Source organism: Eriocheir sinensis, chromosome 11 (genome assembly GCF_024679095.1).
Source record: "Eriocheir sinensis breed Jianghai 21 chromosome 11, ASM2467909v1, whole genome shotgun sequence".
NCBI classification, from domain to species: domain Eukaryota; kingdom Metazoa; phylum Arthropoda; class Malacostraca; order Decapoda; family Varunidae; genus Eriocheir; species Eriocheir sinensis.
The window spans coordinates 5,196,520-5,216,151 of record NC_066519.1 but is presented as its reverse complement, the minus strand read 5'-3'; the positions used below and the strand labels follow the sequence as shown (position 1 = coordinate 5,216,151).

The 19,632-nt window shown below is 44.2% G+C and overlaps 1 protein-coding gene across 1 annotated transcript; it reads left to right on the top strand.

The window, feature by feature from the left end:
* The first annotated feature begins 5,717 nt into the window (after positions 1-5,717).
* On the top strand, positions 5,718-9,624 carry LOC126997170 (uncharacterized). Its single transcript, XM_050858212.1, has 3 exons — positions 5,718-5,921; positions 7,478-7,808; positions 8,651-9,624. The coding sequence occupies exons 2-3, from the start codon at positions 7,670-7,672 to the stop codon at positions 9,331-9,333; spliced, it is 822 nt and encodes a 273-aa protein (XP_050714169.1). The 5' UTR covers positions 5,718-5,921; positions 7,478-7,669; the 3' UTR covers positions 9,334-9,624.
* The last annotated feature ends 10,008 nt before the right edge of the window (positions 9,625-19,632 follow it).

The following is a 19,632-nucleotide window of genomic DNA, read 5'->3' as shown; positions in this document are numbered from 1 at the left end:
CTTTATAAAAACACATAAACGGATTTAAAAAGCCAACTACATCACTTTGTACGACTGGGTTTGTAATACGTCGACTTAATTAACTGTGAAAAATCAACTTTAAAATAGCCGCGAAAAAGGAATTAAAAAGCCAACTGCATCACTTTGTACGACTGGGTTTGCAATATGTCAACTTAACTGTGTGGAAAATCAACACTAAAAAAGCCACAAAAAAAGGAATTAAAAAGCCAACTGTGTCACGGCATACGACTGGATCTGCAATATGTCAACTTTACTGTGTGGAAAATCAACCCTGTATAAAAGCCACAAAAACGGATTAAAATGCCAACTGTTAATATATACTAATACTGTGAAAATCTAACATTTCTAGAAAACTCCGTCCCAAAAATATATTTAAAAAGTGTACTAGCAACTTAACTGTTGATAAATACTGATACTGTGAACACCCAACCGTTCCAGCTAACTCCGCGTCAAATATGGTATTAAGAAGCCAAACTCCCCACGCAACCGTTGATAAATACTTATGCTGTGAACATCCAACCTTTCCAGCTAACTCCGCGTCAAATATGGTATTATGAAGCCAAACTCGCCACGCAACCGTTGATAAATACTTATGCTGTGAACATCCAACCCTTCCAGCTAACTCCGCGTCAAATATGGTATTATGAAGCCAAACTCGCCACGCAACCGTTGATAAATACTTGTGCTGTGAAAATCCAACCCTTCCAGCTAACTCCGCGCCAAATATGGTATTAAGAAGCCAAACTCGCCACGCAACCGTTGATAAATACTTATGCTGTGAACATCCAACCCTTCCAGCTAACTCCGCGTCAAATATGGTATTAAGAAGCCAAACTCGCCACGCAACCGTTGATAAATACTTATGCTGTGAACATCCAACCCTTCCAGCTAACTTCGCGCCAAATATGGTATTAAGAAGCCAAACTCGCCACGCAACCGTTGATAAATACTTATGCTGTGAACATCCAACCCTTCCAGCTAACTCCGCGTCAAATATGGTATTAAGAAGCCAAACTCGCCACGCAACCGTTGATAAATACTATTACGCAGTTATCGCACCGGACGCCACCACCGAACGCTCCAGAGACACTTATCGCAGGATTTTGTGCTCGTGGCTGCTGGGACGATAGGACGACTAACCCAACCTTCTCCTCCTCCGACTCCATTTTTCTCTGATTTTTTCCCTTCTCGTTTTCTCCTTGTTCTTCTTCTAATTGTTCTTCTTGTCCTTGTTCCTCTTTTTCTTCTTCCCTTTCCTTCTATTTATTTTTCTTCTTGTTTCTCGTTCGTCTTTATTTTTTTCTGATATTTTTTTCATTATTTTCATGGTCATATTCTTCACTTTGTCATTTTTCTTGTTCCTCTTGTTCCTTTTCTTTATATGCTGTTTTCTTCTTTCTTTCTCTTTCGTTTTTTCTCACTTCTTTCTTCTTGTTCTTATTCTTCAATTTGTTATTTTCTTGGTTTTGTTCTTCGTGGTCTTCATTTTCAACTTGTTCTTCTTTTTCCTTTTCTTTTTAGTTATATTTTCTTCATCCTTTCTTCTCTTCAGTCTTCCTTTTTTTCTATTTCTCTCCTTCATTTCTGCATGTTCTTCTTCACCTTGTTCTTGTTCCTGTTCTTCTTTTTCTTACATTTCTTTTTATTCTTTTTGTCTTGATTCGTCCCTTTTCTGATTTTTCCCCTCTATGCGTATACTTCTTGTTCTTCTTCTTCAACTTGTTCTTCTTGTTCTTGTTCCTCTCGTTCTTGATCTTCTTTTTTTATATATTTCTATTGTCTTCATTCTTTCTCCTCTTTCATCTCCATTTTTTTTTTGTTTTCTCCTTCTACTCGTTAACTTCATGTTCTTTTTCAACTTGTTCCTTTTGTTCTTCTTCCTCCTGTTCTTGATCCATTTTCTTTTTCTATTAATAAACACTTGCCTGCGTCATGGCGGGCTTGGGCCGAACACCAAGCCCTTAAATACCGGCGCTATAGACCAGGACGTTAAAAAAAAAAAAAAAAAAAAAAAAAAAAATGAATAAATAAAAAAATAGTATGTCTCTTTCATCTCATTTTTTTTCTGATTTGTTTTCTTTTCCTTTAGTCATCTTGTTCATCTTGTTCTTGTTCCTCTTGTTCTTGATCTTCTTTTTCTTCTTTTCTTCATACTTTCTTCTCTTTCGTCCCAAGTTTCCGTTTTTTTCCTTCTTTTCCTCTTCAACTTGCTCTTGTTCTTGTTCTTCCTCTTTTCCTTATTTTACTTCATCGAGACAATGTCATATAAATAAAGTGACAAATAAAAACAATTCATAACCTAAATCAACCTCACCAACTCACGGGCCTGTTTTGTTTTGTTTTCGGTCAAGAAAACAGCTCAAGGCGAACACACAAAGAAAATAACGACAACAAAAAATATAATTCATTCGCTGCTCCTGCAAGTCACTGGTCGGAATTCTCATGCAGACGCTTTCGGCTCTCACATCAACTATTTCCGAAGGCCAAAAAGGAGATCAGTCGGGTTCTAATGCGTGCTTTTTTTAGGTTCATGGTGCAGAAGCAAGGTCAGACTACCACCAAGGTCATAAAGCAACCTCTGGAAATGTCGGGTTTTAATGAGTGATGTTTTCTTAGCTTGCTAGTATAGAAGAAGGGTCAGACTACCACCAGGGTCATAAGACTACCCTTGAAAATACCGAGTTCTAATGAGTGTTTTTTAGGTTCATAATACAAAAGAAGAGTCAGACTACCACCAGGGTCATGAGACTGCCTCTGGAAATGTCCGCAGCTCCTAGAAAAGCCTTATCAAATATGTGTGCCTTGGGCCTTGTGGTGTTTAGGAATAAGAGCCATTATCCCGTCCGTCCCCTGTCGTCGCTCGCATAGTAACCCAGCGCTGCAGAATAGTGAACCCTCGCCGCTAGGGACAGTAAGGCCAAAATGGCAAGCTCCTGATGTTATGGTGATGATAACTTCGTTCTAGTATTTTTAGTCTTTCCGGTGATAATACTAATCTTCACGTGAACAAAGCGTGATAAATATTTTTTTTCATATACGTATTCAACCAGAAAAGAGGAGCGCCATATTTCCTACGACGCATTTCCCACGCGTCACGGCTTCTAAAGCTTTAGCAGCTTTTAGACTAGTGACATATTTCCTAGATATGCAGCACATCTCCTACACACAATAATTCATTCTGTCACAATTCCTACAGGGCTCGTCACTTTTCCTACACCAAGAAAGGCAGCGAGTCACACTATGCCTTCAGTGCTCCAGTCAGTCAGTCCTTAAAGGAAGAAAAGTCGGGTTCACTTTCCGACACGAGTCGAGTCGATCAAGCTAAGGCTCGACCCAGCCCTGTTCTCTCATTCGTGGGGCAAGGAAGGACGAGGAAGGACAAGGAAGGTTGGCGCCAACATTCCCCCAACTAAGGAGATATGGCATATGCTCCAACGCTGTCACCCCGGCCAGGGCAGTGTTCCGCCCTGCCGACACGCTGCCCCCTGTACAGAGTGCATAGCTACTCTTGTGGCAGCAGCACCTTAGGTATAACCCTGTAAATGTCCCTCTTGTACTGTCATGCATGAGAGGCCTGAGGTATTCAATTAAAAGTTCCTTTGAAACAACTGTGCTCACGAAATACAACTTTAACCTGTTTTATAATTTCACTTTATATATTCACGTTGTTATGCAAGCTTGGCTAAAAATGGAAGATAAATAAATAGAGCGACTAATGGCAGCCCCATCCTTAAAACAATGAACAAAGCCGCGGAAAACACGATACTGATAACACTCGACACGACCACACTTACCAAGCCACGGAAAGAAAGAAGAAAATGAAAGATAGAAAGAAGGAAATTAATAAAAACACAAGCCTATCTGTCCTAATTTCTATCTATTTATCTATTTATCGACCTATCTGCCTGTCTATCTATCTGTCTATTAATATCTGAATATCCACCTTTTACTAACATTTCTCCATCAATCCATCCATCCATCTATCTATCTATCTACCTATCTATCTATTTATAAGACTGTCTTTATCTAAACATGAATCTATGAACATTTTATTACTATTTATCTCTATATCAATCTACTTGCCTATCTATGCACCTCTATTTACAAACATCAATCAATAAACATATATCTACTATTTATCTCTATATCAATCTACTTGCCTATCTATGCACCTCTATTTACAAACATTTATCAATAAACATATATTTACAAATCCATCTACTTATTAATATTCTTCGTCGCGTTTCCCAGCCATCCCTCTCACTCACTCCACCCCTCCTCCTCTCCCTCCCTCCCTCGCTCCCTCCACTCCGTTGTCGCAGGCTCCTCCCGTCCCGCCCCTCCTCGGCTCCACACGGCTCGGGCTTTCTGTCCCTTCAATAAATAATCATCCCTCTTAGATTCTTTATGATCCTTCGCTACCAATGCTTCCAACACAGCCACGAGTCGATAATGTGTGTGTGCGTGTGTGTGTGTGTGTGTGTGTGTGTGTGTGTGTGTGTGTGTGTGTGTGTGTGTATTGTTGTGTCTAAATGTCCGTGTGCGTGTATCTATATGTGCGTTAAGTTTATGTGTGTAATTCTGTGTCATTCTGGAGAGAGAGAGAGAGAGAGAGAGAGAGAGAGAGAGAGAGAGAGAGAGAGAGAGAGAGAGAGAGAGAGAGAAACTAATGGAAAACACTACTCATCATTTGTTTCTCTCTCTCTCTCTCTCTCTCCCCCCAACACTCGCCCTCTCTCTCACTGTCTACCGTGGCATTTTTCCCTCTCCGAATATACTGATTAGCATTTTCTTTCCAAATGAACCCTAGTAATGGCCTGGCCTGTTCATTATTACACTAAAGAAATACAAACTAGAGGTCGACTGGTGGGCCGGTGGGCGGGACCCTACAAGCGGCAGGCTTGGTAAGTGTGGTCGTGTTGAGTGTTATCAGTATCGTGATGGTTGCCCCAAATTTGTTTGCCCCGCCGCATGTGTCCTTGCCCGCCCAGCCCGCCCGCATACTCCTTGAGTGCCTGCGTGTTGAGCACCTCCCCGCTCTGCTGAGCCACGGTGACGCGCAGCTCGTGGCTCACAAACTGTTTACGTAATGTTCTTCTGACTGTTGTTAGTGTACTTCCCAGCAACATGACGACTTATCTTACCCCAACCTAACCTAACCTAACCTAAACCGGCCCAGGGCGCATGTTCCTAATCTCTCAACAGGTATGTGGTTCGTGAGTGAAGACGCTCGGCTGTAGCATTGAAACTAGCCACAGGGTGTTCTAGAAAACTCTCACTGTGATTCCCACTCAAAATTGCCGCTAGGATTCCAACTAATCCCAAAATCTAACCTAACCTAACCTAGCCTGCCCTGCTCAGGAGTGGGCGCCACACACCAGTACAGAGACGGAAGACGCGGCCTCTGGCGCTGAGCACTGCCACAGATCAGAGGGTCGGCATTCTCAGACGCATCCGCCTCTCGCATCAACTAATTCCAAAGGCAAAGAAGGGGATCAATCGGGTTCTAATGAGTCTTCCGTTAGGTTCAAGTTACAAATGAAGGATCAAATTGCCGCCAAGGTCATAAAACTACCCCCTGACAGGCACACGCACGCTCGCCCGTGTGTGTGTGTGTGTGTGTGTGTGTGTGTGTGTGTGTGTGTGTGTGTGTGTGTGTGTGTGTGTGTGTGTGTGTGTGTGTGTGTGTGTGTGTGTGTGTAATAAACGCACCCAACACTGGCCCAGCTCGGGCACAGACTTGTCGGAGGGACTGGTTTTCTGTCTCAGGCGAGGGCAGCGGTAGGATCCACACGACAGACGTCTGTCGTGTGGATCCTGGAAAGTGGTCCTAAAAGCAGCCCATTTTATTTTGTGTTTATTTATATTTGGACCACGAAACATAATGAGCGTTAATCAAAGTATGTGCTCATGTTTCTGTATATTCACACACGCTCTCGGTTTCTGGTCTACAAAACAGAGTGAATACTCGTATTTAGCTTAATAAAAAACACTCATTAAAGCTCTGCCCCTGTTAAGTTGAATGTAGTAAGTTATGAGTCCTTTAAATAACCGTCAATAGATAAATAAGAGAACTAACAAAGTCAAAAGTGATATCACCTATTATTTGTAACAATCATATCCATGTATAATGATTGTGTTACACGCTAAATGGCGTGGGCTGCTGCCAGACGTACGAAACCGTCACGTGACTTAGCGTGGTGGTTTTGAATGTTCTAAGCTAACACGAGGAACAATCCTGCACACACATGTGCTCTTGCCGACTGCAAGTCTTCTTCGTGGAAGAAACTAGACAGATGCCGATATATAAATAGGCTGAAGGGCCGGGCAACACTTCCTTCCCAGAAAACACAGCCACGGACACGAAAAACATGGGGATAGAATGTAAAGAGGTGCGAGATTTTTTTTTTGTGTGTGTTAATTGTTTACGCTTTTGCTTATGGCTTTCGTGGTGGGGCCTGGTAGTCTGCTCCAGCCAGTTGTGGCGCAGGCAAGTGTTTGTAGTAGCGTCATCTTGCTTGGCTCATGCTGCAAACCTGGGTCTTGGACGCCGTGCCAGCCTGCTGACCACTCAGCCAGCGCCTTCCCACAGCAGAAGATGGAGAGGAACAACACTTTCTGCTCCAAAAATTTCAATAACGACCATTCCCAAGCACAGCCAGACCCATAATACTTTGCCTCAGTGACTGGGGAGGAGCATCCACACCCAGATTGAAAAATGTCAGATAAATCAGGTCTTAAGCCATTGGTGTTAGTACACATGGGGTGTTGCTTTGGTGCCGGCTTCCGGCGCCTGGCCGCAGTTGTCGTAAAACGTATGAGCTTACTTTCACGGTCTGATTCTGTTGTTTATTAAGTGTTTTGCAGAAGAAAAGGAACACCAAGTATATTAATTACTTTTTGGAATGAAGTATCCTTCACGAACCAAAAGTAACACTGCCCCCCTACTGGCTGAGAAACGAGCTGAATCCACGTCTTGTGTGGGGATGTTGGGCGCGCATAATGTCAAGGTTGACCGGCATGAGCCACATCCGTCGTCTGAACACACACACGAAAACTCACTACATAGTAAACAGTCACGATGAGCATATTACTCCTGCTGCCTTCGTTACTTCTGCTTTTTCTTACGTCACTATTGCCTGCGCCTGGGGCTTCCTCAGCCCGCCCTGGACAAGCGCTGCCCCGCCAATACTCTCATCTTGGGGCTGAGGAATGGGTGAACATTACCACCGTGCAAGTTGTGGGGGACTACCAACAAGCATACTTGTATGTGCACGCTTATCCCGGCTTCAAGGGCGTCAGGGTCGTGGCGGCGGGCGATGGCTGGCGGCACGACGCCTGGTTCACACTGGACAACACTTGCTTCTCTCATGACGCAGAGTGGTGGGGGTTGTGGGCGTTGGTAACTGCTCGGAAAAACGGCAACAACAGTGATGTTAATGAACTTAAATTTCAGTTATTTACTGGTAAGTGTGCTCTTGAGTGCATCAGATCAGTCCACTTCCCTGCCGTCCAGACTCTTCAGGTTGTGGCTCATGGGCCCTCAGCTTGGAGATGGAACGAAACATTGCCACACTGCAGAGCTGGACGTAAACCTTCCGGGAAGGTGCGGGATTACAACTGTACAGAGCCTCCCGCCCCGACGACGATGACGACGACGCCCACCACGACAACCACCTCCACTGTGGTCATAGGTGGAAACGTTGGCGTGGTGGTGGTGATGCTGGTGATGGTGGTGGTGGTGATCGTGAAGCGTGGTCGACAGCAAAACGAAACTACGACAGAAGGTTAGTGACACACATACACACAAACCACACATACACACAAACCACACACACACACACACACACACACACACACACACACACACACACACATCATCGCTCCCGTGGTTCAGTGGACTAAGTCTCTGAACATTTGTTGAACCTCTAATGGACCCCGCTCAGGGCGAGGGATTTTTCCGTTGACGAGGAGCGGTTACTGCCCCCTCCTGGCCAAGGGGCGAAGGGAGGGGTAGGGTTCCGGCAGCAACCAGACAACGGCTGACGAGCCCCAGAGACCCGAGAGGGCAAGGGCTGGCGATCGCGAGTCCAGAACGTGATGAGGTTGTGGTGAATTACACAAACAAACACGCTCTCTCTCTCTCTCTCTCTGTATATATATATATATATATATATATATATATATATATATATATATATATATATATATATATATATATATATATTTTTTTTTCTCATTGTGTTGACGCAGCGATGGTAACGAAAGGGAGGGACCGGAAGGGAAGGGAAGGGAAGAGAGAGAGAGAGAGAGAGAGAGAGAGAGAGAGAGAGAGAGAGAGAGAGAGAGAGAGAGAGAGAGAGAGAGAGAGAGAGAGAGAGAGAGAGAGAGAGAGAGAGAGAGAGAGAGAGAGAGAGAGAGAGAGAGAGAGAGAGAGAGAGAGAGAGAGAGAGAGAGTAGTAGTAGTAGTAGTAGTAGCAGTAGTAGTAGTAGCAGTAGTAGTAGTAGTAGCAGTAGTAGTAGTAGTAGTAGTAGTAGTAGTAGCATAGCAGTAGTACTGGTGGTAGTTGTAGTTGTAGTACAGTAGTAGCAGCAGAAGCAACAATAGTGACGGCATTTACACCCCCAGATGTAAGAAGGCGATTCGAAGGCGCCCCGCCCCCCAGCGAGAGCTTGGCGGTCGAGAACAGCCTGTACGAGTCCTTCGAGAACACCGGCGGGAGGGCGGTCTTCGAGAACAGTCTGTACGGGTCCTTCGAGAACACCGGCGGGAGGGCGGTGGTCGAGAATAGCCAGTACGAATCCTTCGAGAACACCGGCAGGAGGGCGGTCTGCGAGAACAGCCTGTACGAGTCCTTCGAGAACACCGGCGGGAGGGTGGTGGTCGAAAACAGCCTGTACGAGTCCTTCGAGAACACCGGCGGGAGGGCGGTGGTCGAGAACAGCCTGTACGAGTCCTTCGAGAACACCGGCGGGAGGGCGGTGGTCGAAAACAGCCTGTACGAGTCCTTCGAGAACACCGGCGGGAGGGCGGTGGTCGAGAACAGCCTGTATGAGTCCTTCGAGAACACCGGCGGGAGGGCGGTGGTCGAGAACAGCCTGTATGAGTCCTTCGAGAACACCGGCGGGAGGGCGGTGGTCGAAAACAGCCTGTACGAGTCCTTCGAGAACACCGGCGGGAGGGCGGTGGTCGAGAACAGCCTGTATGAGTCCTTCGAGAACACCGGCGGGAGGGCGGTGGTCGAGAACAGCCTGTATGAGTCCTTCGAGAGCACCAGCGACAGGGTTGTACTCGTAAACAGCCCGTACTAGAGCGTAAACTTACTCAGACTGATATTGATGTTGTAATGTATCCGTATATGTCTCATTCTTCATCTTGTCAAAATTATCGATAGGGAACTTAACTAATATGGGGGAAGACGTATATAACCTAACCAGCTTCATGAACCACAACTGGACTGGAGTATCAGGACACTTCTCCACCCGAAATTGACCTCTCTTCCGGCCTCTCATTCTGTCGTCTTTTGTTGGAGCGGCGTCTGGATGGCTTTCTTGTTCCTGTTTTTGTTTCTTGCCCTTGAGCTGCCTCCCTTGCTGTAGAAAAAAAATACAAGAAGACACGAATAAACACCAGAGGAATGATTGCAGGCCTACTTTCTTACCCTTTCAGACCCTGCCTCACCGCTAAGCCTATACGGTAATGAAGATATTTATAGGTCTAGAGAAGTCTGCAGAGGTATTCTTTTTTTTTTTACATCTCCGCCTATAACGCCAGTAGGCTTTCTTCAGGGGCCAGATGGTCGGCCCAAGCCCGTCATGGCGCAGGCAATTTTTATAGTGGCACCAGTTATGCTTGGCTCATGCTGCCTCCCGGAACTCATTCTTGATTCATTGGATGGTTTCTTCTAGAGTTCGGGTTGATGGGTGGTCTCCTGGACAGCATGTGGGTAGGCTTAGGCTACTCGGCGGTGACTGAAAAATCCCAGGTAGCGTGGGGATTCGAACCGACGTTGTCCATGGTGTGGTGAATGTGAGCCCAGCACGCTAACCACTCAGCCACCGCCTTGTTGTTGTTGTTGTTGCCGATTACTTGAAGATCTTTTTGACTTATCTATTCATATTCTTATCCATTCATCTCTTCTCCCATTCCTTCCTTCATTCATTCTCCTACCTATCCGCTCCTTCCATCATTCAGTCCTTGTTTTATATTCTTATGCACTTTCATTTATTTATCCTGGCTCATAACCTTATCTATTCAAATTATTATTTATTTATCTCTTCTCCCATTCCTTCAGTCACTCATTCTCGTTCCTATCCGTTCCTCCCTCGTTCCTTCCTTCCTCTATATTCTTATCCATCCTTTCACTTCCTGATTCACTCTTCCTGACCAATATACTGTTTTCCATTGATTCCTTCTCCTATTCCTTCCTCCCTTCGTTCATCCCACCCTTCCTTCCTTCCTTCCTTCCTTCCTTCCCTCCTTCCTACTCCTACCTATCTATACCTCCTCTCTTTCCTTCTCGCCTATATATACTTACGCATTCTTTGATTCACCTATTCATTTTGATTAACCAATTTATTCATATTTATTTATTTACCTTTTCTACCATTCCTTCCTTCCTTCCTTCCTTCCTTCCTTCGTTCATTCTTTCCTCCCTTCCTTCCTTCCTTCGTTCCTTCGTTCCTTCCTTCCTCCCTTCTTTCCCTCCTTCCTTCCTTTCTTCCTACCTTCCTTCCTTCCTTCCTTTCTTCCTTCTTTCCTTCCTTCCTTCCTTCTTTCCTCCCTTCCTTCCTTCCTTCCTTCCTCCCTTCTTTCCCTCCTTCCTTCCTTCCTTCCTTCCTTCCTTCGTTCATTCGTTCCTTCCTCCCTTCCTTCCTTCCTTCCTTCCTTCCTTCCTTCCTTCCTTCCTTCCTTCCTTCGTTCATTCGTTCCTTCCTCCCTTCCTTCCTTCTCCCACCAATCCGTCCCTCCCCCCATTCCTCCCCTGTTTCATATTTCTTTGCATTCATTCTTTCAGTAATTCATCCAGTCACTCACTCATTCAGGCTATGTCGTTTATTCATCCTTTCAATGTGCTCTCCTCTTTTGTCTTATTTTTCCTGCTTTTTCCTTTTTTGTTTTGTTTTTACTGTCAAAAGAAAGATAAGAAAAAAATGTCATGTTACCTCTCAAGATTGTTTTGTTTTGTTTTGTATTACTTCGTTTTGTGAACACTATCTTTTTTTTCTTTTTTGGGGGGAGGGGATGAGTGTGTGTGTGTGTGTGTGTGTGTGTGTGTGTGTGTGTGTGTGTGTGTGTGTGTGTGTGTGTGTGTTCAATTGAAATGAGAGAAGCTGTGAGGTACTGAGTTTTGTTGTTTTTGTTGTTGTTGTTGATGTATCTTTTTTTCTTCCTCCTCCTCCTCCTCCTCCTCCTCCTCCTCCTCCTCCTGCTCCTCCTCCTCCTCCATGTCACTCACATCTCCTTATCTTCTCTCTCCGGACGAGAAAAAGAAGGAAGGGAAAGAGGGAAGGAAGAAAGGAGGGAAGGAGGGAGGGAGGGAGGAAGCAAGGGAGGAAAGGAGGAAGGGAGGAAGGAGGGAAGAGGAGGATACTATTCCCTCCGCTTCCTCCACCTCCCCCTCCCTCCACCTCCTCATCCTCTTATCACGCCTCCTTCCTTCTCTCCTTCCCTCCATTACCAACTTTCCCTCCTCTCCCTTGCTCCCCTTCCCCTCATCCCTCCATCTCTTCCTCACACTCTCCTATTTTTCTTTCCTTCTCCCTCTCCCTTTCCTCCCTCCACCCTTCCCTCCTCTCCATTCCCTTTCCTTTTACTCCTTCCCTCTTTTACTTCTCTCTCTCCCTCTTTCCTCCCTCAACTTTACCACCTTCCTTTCCTCCTCTTTTTATTGATTCGTCTCCCCTTCCTTCTCTCTCTCTCTCTCTCTCTCTCTCTCTCTCTCTCTCTCTCTCTCTCTCTCTCTCTCTCTCTCTCTCTTCTCTCTCTCTCTCGACAAAGGAAAGAAGAGAGAGAGAGAGAGAGAGAGAGAGAGAGAGAGAGAGAGAGAGAGAGAGAGAGAGAGAGAGAGAGAGAGAGAGAGAGAGAGAGAGAGAGAGAGAGAGAGAGAGAGAGAGAGAGAGAGAGAGAGAGAGAGAGAGAGAAGCATAGGAAAAAGAAAATCAGGATAAAAATAGAGAAAGAGAGTAAAGGAAGTTAACAAAGGAAAGAAAATAAAAGGAATCAGAAGAGGAAAATAAGAAGAAAACTGACAATTAAGGAAAAAAACAACAAAAAAAGAAAAAACAACAACAAAAGAAAGGAAGATCACAGGGAGGAGCCGAATGGAAGGAAAGAATACAGAAAAAAATATAGAACAGGAAAAAAATGAAAAAATATGAAAGGAAATATTGGAAATAAATATAAAGGAAAAAATGAAAAAAAGTATGACAGGAAAAAATGAGAAAAAAAACGTGACAGGAAAAAATGGAAAAAAATATGGAAGGAAAAAAATGGAAAATAAAAACAAGAAAAAATGCTAAAAATGGAAGGAAATAATGAAAAAAGATGCGACAGGAAAATGCGAAAAAAATATGACGGGAAAAAATGGAAAAAAATGGAAGGAAATAATGCCAAAAAAATATGAGAAAAAGTTAAAAAAAAAAGGTGACAGGAAAAAATGAAAAGAAATAAGAAGGGAAAAAATGCAAAAAATATGAGAGGAAAAATGGAAAAGAGAACATGACAGGAAAAAAATGCAAAGAAAAACATGACAGGAAAAAAGCAAAAAAAAATATGGAAGGAAAAAATGCAAAAATTGTGACAGGAAAAGATGGAAAAAATATGGAAGGAAAAATGCAAATAATGACAAATGCAAAAAAAATTACAAAAAATACAAAACAAATACATAAGACCGGAAAAAAATGAATTGGACACGATGGAAAAAAAAAATACAAAAAAAAAAAAAATAGTAAAGAAAACAAACACGACAAAGAGAAGACAATGGATTCAATAATAACGGTGATAATAAAGATGAAAACAGTGAATGAGCAAAACACATCAAGGGTTTAAATTACGTTCAAAAGCGCCCCGCAACACATCCCTTCACGTTCTATTAAAAGGAGTGCGGCGCGCTATCCTGTTTTTTTTACAGCAAGGCTGCATTTACACCAAGCGAATTGAATCGATTCCATTCATGAAGAATCAACACGATTCATGATTCGTCTTAATTCGCCACACTAATTTCAATGTAACCGTCTACATCAAGCGAATCAAGTCAACTCAAGTCATAACGATTCAGAGTCACTGATTGGTTTGGACCTTTTTTTTTAACCAGTCAAGGCGAGTCACCCGAAGAGAAAGCACCACGCTAGGGGATTTAATACGAGAACGACGTGCGATATATGATCCCAGTGATCCTATGCACCGAAATCGGGATGCCATAGCTGCTTAATGGAGGGATATTGCTACTGAAATGAAATGCAAAGGTGAGCTAACAGTTTTTATTCACTTACCACAGTAGAACTATTATAGGCTCCTGAACCACAGAAGGAATTGCCGCACCCTACGATATACTAGACAACATTACGCTGCATCTTTTTTAAACAAATGACGACACAAAACGTTATGGATATGGCTGGATATTCTCATTTGGCAACTGTACGGTGTATGGTCTACGTTTGAAATTACATAACTGCACGTCGGTAATCGGTGCTCTGCTTTCTTATGGAGGATCCAGTCAACTTCACCAATACTTTAAATTGTTTTTAGTCATCCTAAAAAAGTACAAAAATTTCTCTGGATTAATAACCAAATCTGGGAACAGATGTACAAAGCTCCCAAATTCAGGTCTTTTAACATTAATTTCATGCACCCATATTCGTTGCTGACTCCTACACCTACCCTGCCTCAGCCACAGCAACGCTGCTAATTCAGCGACAGCGTATACGTTCATACACGTGAAAACCTGCCTTGGTACTGCCTTTTAAATGTTGACTCAGTCAGTTGGAACTATGCTGATTCAAATTGACTTGAGTCAAAGGCAAAAACATATGAGCACAAAACAGCCCGCCAAGAGAGAGCAGAGAAGTGTGGCCCACGACGCATCTGCTACGTCACATCTCCCACAACTTAAGCAGCTTTTTAGAGCAGTAACACATTTCCTATAGAGATACAGCACGTCTCTTACACGTAAAAATCTGTTCTGCCACAATTCCTGTAGGGATTCGAACCCGCGGAGAGCACGTTGACTACACGAACACGGAGGGTACCAGTCATTATATTTCCAACACCAAGAAAACCGACTCACATTCCCTACACCAAGAATGGCAGCGACATCGAGTCAAGTTGTGTTTGATTCGAAATTTTGACCATGAATCAAGTTTGCACAGGGAGAAAAGTCGAGTGCACGTTCAGTCACGAGGCGTATAGGGGAAAATTATGACGACGTCTATTTGTAACCTCCCCTCCCTGCTGTCCAGTCCGATTTTTGCAAATGAATGGTTGAAATGAAAAAAAATATATACCTGACATTTGTGGAATAATTCTTCATTCTTGAAACTTAACCTACCGAAGAAAGAAGGAAAGAATAATGTAAATGATAAGTGAAAAAGTATATATCGGCCGGCACCATTTTTCGTAACCATTCAACTCCTCTTTCTCATGTCCTCCTTCTCTATCTCCAACTTCGTTTCCTCCTCCAACTCTTCTTTTTTCTTCTCCATCTTCATCTCCTCTTCCACCCCTCCTCCTCCTCCTCCCTCTTCAACTCCTCTTCCTTTTCCTCCATCACCTCCACCTCCTCTTCCACCCCTTCTCCTCCTCCTCCTCTTCCTCCAACCCCTCCTCCTCCTCCTCCAACCCCTCATCCTCCTCCTCATCCTCCTCCTCCTCCTCCTCCTCCTTCATCTCCTCCTACCTGAACGAGTTCCATAATGTCGGTCACTACTCATTCCAAGCTTTCTGCGCTAAAAACAACAAAACCCGAGAACATGAAACAACGGTCAGGTGATATTCCAGGCAAGGCAATGCAGTACGGACATCATTTATTTCTCGTCCGCCACTTGAACAGCCTTCCTGCAGCAATAATTAGTGCAGAAACGATCAACTTCAAGAATCGCACTGACCATCACTTTGCTGCGTCAGGAGTGAACTGGACGCACCCGCAGGTATGTATGAGTGGCTGACGAACTGCTCAATCACTAAAGCAGTCACCCTGGTAATGAGCCAAGTCTTTCTGCTACCTGCTCTTCCATGTTTCCTGGTTTCATTTTCTTCCTTCTCCTCCTCCTCCTCCTCCTCCTCCTCCTCCTATGCCACCAATATTACCTCGGCTCCTCCTCCTGCCCCGCCCCTCTGTGCCTTCCACTCTTCCTCATCTTCTTTCTGCGCTGTAATATCTCTCCTACTCTTCCATCTCCACATTTTTCATTTCTTCCTCCTCCTTTTCTCTCTGTCTTACATTCCTGCTTCACGTTTTTCTCTTCCCCAAATATTCATCCTCTTGCTGCAATACCACCACTCCTCCTCCTCATCCTCCCCCTTTGCCTCGCGCCGCCATAGAGGGTCACCGGGGCGGCAAGGCAGCTTTTAATTGGTCCCTGAGAGAGTGACCTCCATTGACCTCGGCGGGGCGGGGCGGAGGTCACAAAGGCAGGGCCACACGGGCCAGACGCGGGGCAAACAGGGAGCAAACAGGAAACAAACAGGAAGCAAACATGTGCCGAAGCTTCTCACACAGGCGACGGCGTTGTTTTGTTGCGATGTGTGTGTGTGTGTGTGTCGAGGCGTGTTTGTTTTCCTGTTTTTTGGGGTGTTTCTATTGTGAGAAGGATCTGGATTTTTTTTTCTTTTTAGGGAAGGATATTTTCATCACCATCATCATCATCATCATCATTATCATCATCATCATCACCATCATCATCACCACCATCATTATCAGCATCATCACCATCATTATCAGCATCATAATCATCATCTTCACCATCATCGTCATCATCAGCAGCAGCAGCACCACCACCATCATCACTATCATCATCACCATCATTACCATCATCATCTTCACCATCATCATCATCATCATAATAATAATCCTTTCCAAAATACGGTAGTGCATGTTCTATTTTGCTCCTTTTACTTCTACGCATTATGAACTTTTTTTTTTCAACCGTTTCTCTGCTTTCCTCTAACTTACGCACCTTTTATTTAATTTCACATATTGCACATATTTATCAGAGAGGTGGATGAGGGTGGGAGGGAGGGGGAAGGATGGGGAGAAGGAAAAGAGGTATTGAGGTGCAGCTCGTGGTGGTGGTCATGATAGTGGTGGTGGTAGTAGTAGTAGTAGTAGTAGTAGTAGTAGTAGTAGTGGTAGCAGTAGTAGTAGTAATAGTAGTTGATTTTGTTATTGTTATTGCTACAACATCACGGTACAAAAAATAACAATAAAATGAAGAAAAAACAAAATCGCAGTGAAATAAAACAGCAATAATAACGACGTCAATAACAACATGACATCAATAATATAATAACACTAAAAGTAACACTCGCTCATTTTCCTAATTAAAGCAAAAAAGGGTTTCCAGGGCACGCGTCACCGACCAACGCGTTTATATTCTTTGTTAGTACTACTACTGTTACTACTACTACTACTACTACCACTACTACTACTACTACTACCACTACTATTATTACTACTACTACTGCTACCACTACCACTACTACTACTACCACTACTATTATTACTACTACTACTGCTACCACTACTACTACTACTACTACTTCTAATACCACATAATCACAAAAACATCAAGTCTATCATCTTTTAACAGAACATATTCCAGTCACTAATCCTTCACCAACATTCACTAATATACACAAGACTTTTTTTTTTCCTAGCCGCTACTTTTTTTTTATATGTTGTGAACGCTACTGTTGACCTGACCAGAAATAATTTAATCCTCTTTCTATTTGACGTTCCCTTCCCTCCCCTTCCGTTCTCTACCCTTTCCTTCCCTTCCTTTCCCTTGCCTTCCTTTCCCTTCTCTTTCCTCGCCATTCCTCCCCTTCAATTCCCTACCCTATCCTACTTTCTCTTATCTCTCCTCTCCTTCCACTCCATTCCATTCTCTTCTCTCCCCTTCACATCCCTTCACTTGCTTTATAATCTCTTATATTCACTTCCTCTTCCTTTCCTTTTACTTCCTTTCATTTTCCTTCCCCTTCCTTTCCCTTTCCTTGCCTTCTCTTCCTTTCCCTACCCATCCCTTTCCTTCCCTCACCTTACCTTATCTTCCCTTCATTTCCCTTCCCTTTCATTCCCTTCCATTTCCTTTTCTACCCTTCCCTTCACTTTCCTTATCTTTCCTACCTTTCCCTTCCCTTCCCTTCCTAACCAGCAACAGAAAGGGGGAAAAAAAGGGGAAAAAAAAATAAAAAAAAGGAAGAAAAATGCACCCGATTTTTGTTGGTGTGGGAAGTGGCTTGTAGTTTTGCAGTTGTCGTTGTCGTGGTGACGGTAGTAGTAATAGTAGTAGTAGTAGTAGTAGAGGCAGTAGTAGTAGTAGTAGTAGTAGTTCCTTCATCACTAACAGCACCACCACCATTGCAATAATAATACCACAACCACCATCACCCCCACCCCCCACCACCACCACAACCACTACCACCAACATCATTACCACCACCATCACCATTACCACGAACACCAGCAATAACATCACCATTAGAAAGGAGTAAAAAAAAAAAAGTATATACAATGAAAGTTCACCCACGCCGGCTTATGTGTGCTCTCTCTCTCTCTTCTCTCTCTTCTCTCTCTCTCTCTCTCCACAAGGGGGGGGGAGGGGGAGACTAACATTGCGAAACACAGCACAGCGCAGCACAACGCCGAGGGAATTGTGTGTTGTGTTGTGTGTCGTGTGGCGTGTAATGCGGTTTTACCTGTGAACACCTAGGCGAGGGGACACACACACACACACACACACACACTAAACGCACCACTTCCTTGAAAACAAAGCCTCACGAGTGCCACACAGACGGTAAGTGCAGTGTATCTTCGCAGCCAAGGAGAGGAAGGCTGCACCAGTGTTTGTGTGTGTCATCAACCCACCTTACAACCTGTCCTCCCCCACACAGCGTCGCCCAGCATTACGCTAGCCCGCCCACTCCGCCACCACCCTAAGCTCGTTTCAGTGACATACGTGCAACGATTGAGGCCTCGACCCTCCCTAAGGCCCATATTCTCAAACACTTCTGGGCTCGCACATCCAGAGAGCTTTCGTAGGGGTAGTGTTATTATTTCCACGGGCAGTGTTAAGAGCCTAGTGATAGTTTGACAAGGCTTCAGCACTATGAACGTCAATAGCACTTATGACAACCCGACTACTCTCCTTGGTGGCCTCATGGAAATAGCTGTTGTGAGAGCCAAAAGTCCACAAAGGTTCTCATGAATTTTTTTTCCATATTCATGTTGCTGAAGCCTTGCCAGACAATCACGAAACAAAAGAACAAATTACCCTCTCCTTCCCTTCCCTTTTTTTCCCTTTCATTCCCGGACTTTCCTTTTCTTTCCCTTATCTTCCCTCCTCCTCCTTATCCTCACCTTCCCTTCTTTTCCCTTCCCAACCCTCCCCCGACTTTCCTTTCTTTCCCTTATCTTCCCTCCTACTCCTTATCCTCACCTTCCCTTCTTTTCCCTTCCCATCCCTCCCTTTCCGATAACACAGCATCCACGCCAGCTATATCTAACGTGGGTGTGTGACTGTAAAGGCTTAGAGATTGCGAGAACTACGTTCGCCTCCAATGCCGAAGGTTCAGGATAGAAAATGATAGGTATGTCAGGAAGTGGGAAGGCAAACACTTCCTAACTTAACATTAGGTTTATTAAGTAACAAGTTAATAACACTAACACATAACTCCTCCAACACTTACAGTAATCTAACCGTCTAGCATCCTCTCCACACAAATGATACTACCTAAATAATGATCACATTACAGGCAGCCAAGAAAAGAGCACGAATAATCACGGGAGAGGAATGATAGAGAAGGTTAGACTTACTTGGTGCGGAGTCGTAACACGGAAGTCAATCAGGACAACCGAGGAAACACTGTGCACACAATCACCACAAAAGTGTAACAAACATCAATAATGAACTCCCCCAAACACGTAACAGTGAAATAACCGTCTATTAAACCTCACCATAGTAGTTCAAGTATAGCAACAACACAGCCTTTAGGCCAACACTGTGGGGAGGTTAAATAGAACGATGTTAAAGATCACCTAGTGTGGGGTCGTGCCAGTAGCACAGATGTAACGTAGCACAGCTCAAGACGAGACCAGAGGCGGCAGGATAAGAGTTCCGTCCCCTCTCTATACAGCGGCTTGAACAGGCAGAGAGAATCACTTCAGCCCACGAAAGTGATGTCTTCTAAATGAGGACCTCAGCAGAGTGGAGTAGATGTATGTTGCCGGCAGAAGGCTAGAGGTCACTGAAGATATTAACAACCCGAGATCAGTCAACACCACCGATTCTCCTCACGGGTTCGAAGCGTGCATCGGCAACTCACGTGAAGCATCACGCGTGGATAAGTGGTAGCTACGGTGGCGTGATGTTCCTACGCACACAGAAACA

Coding starts and splice junctions, on each gene's coding strand:
- LOC126997170 (XM_050858212.1), top strand. CDS start 7,670: ATGACGACGACGCCCACCACGACAACCACCTCCACTGTGGTCATAGGT. Junction 7,809..8,650: donor AAACGAAACTACGACAGAAG/GTTAGTGACACA, acceptor TTACACCCCCAG/ATGTAAGAAGGCGATTCGAA.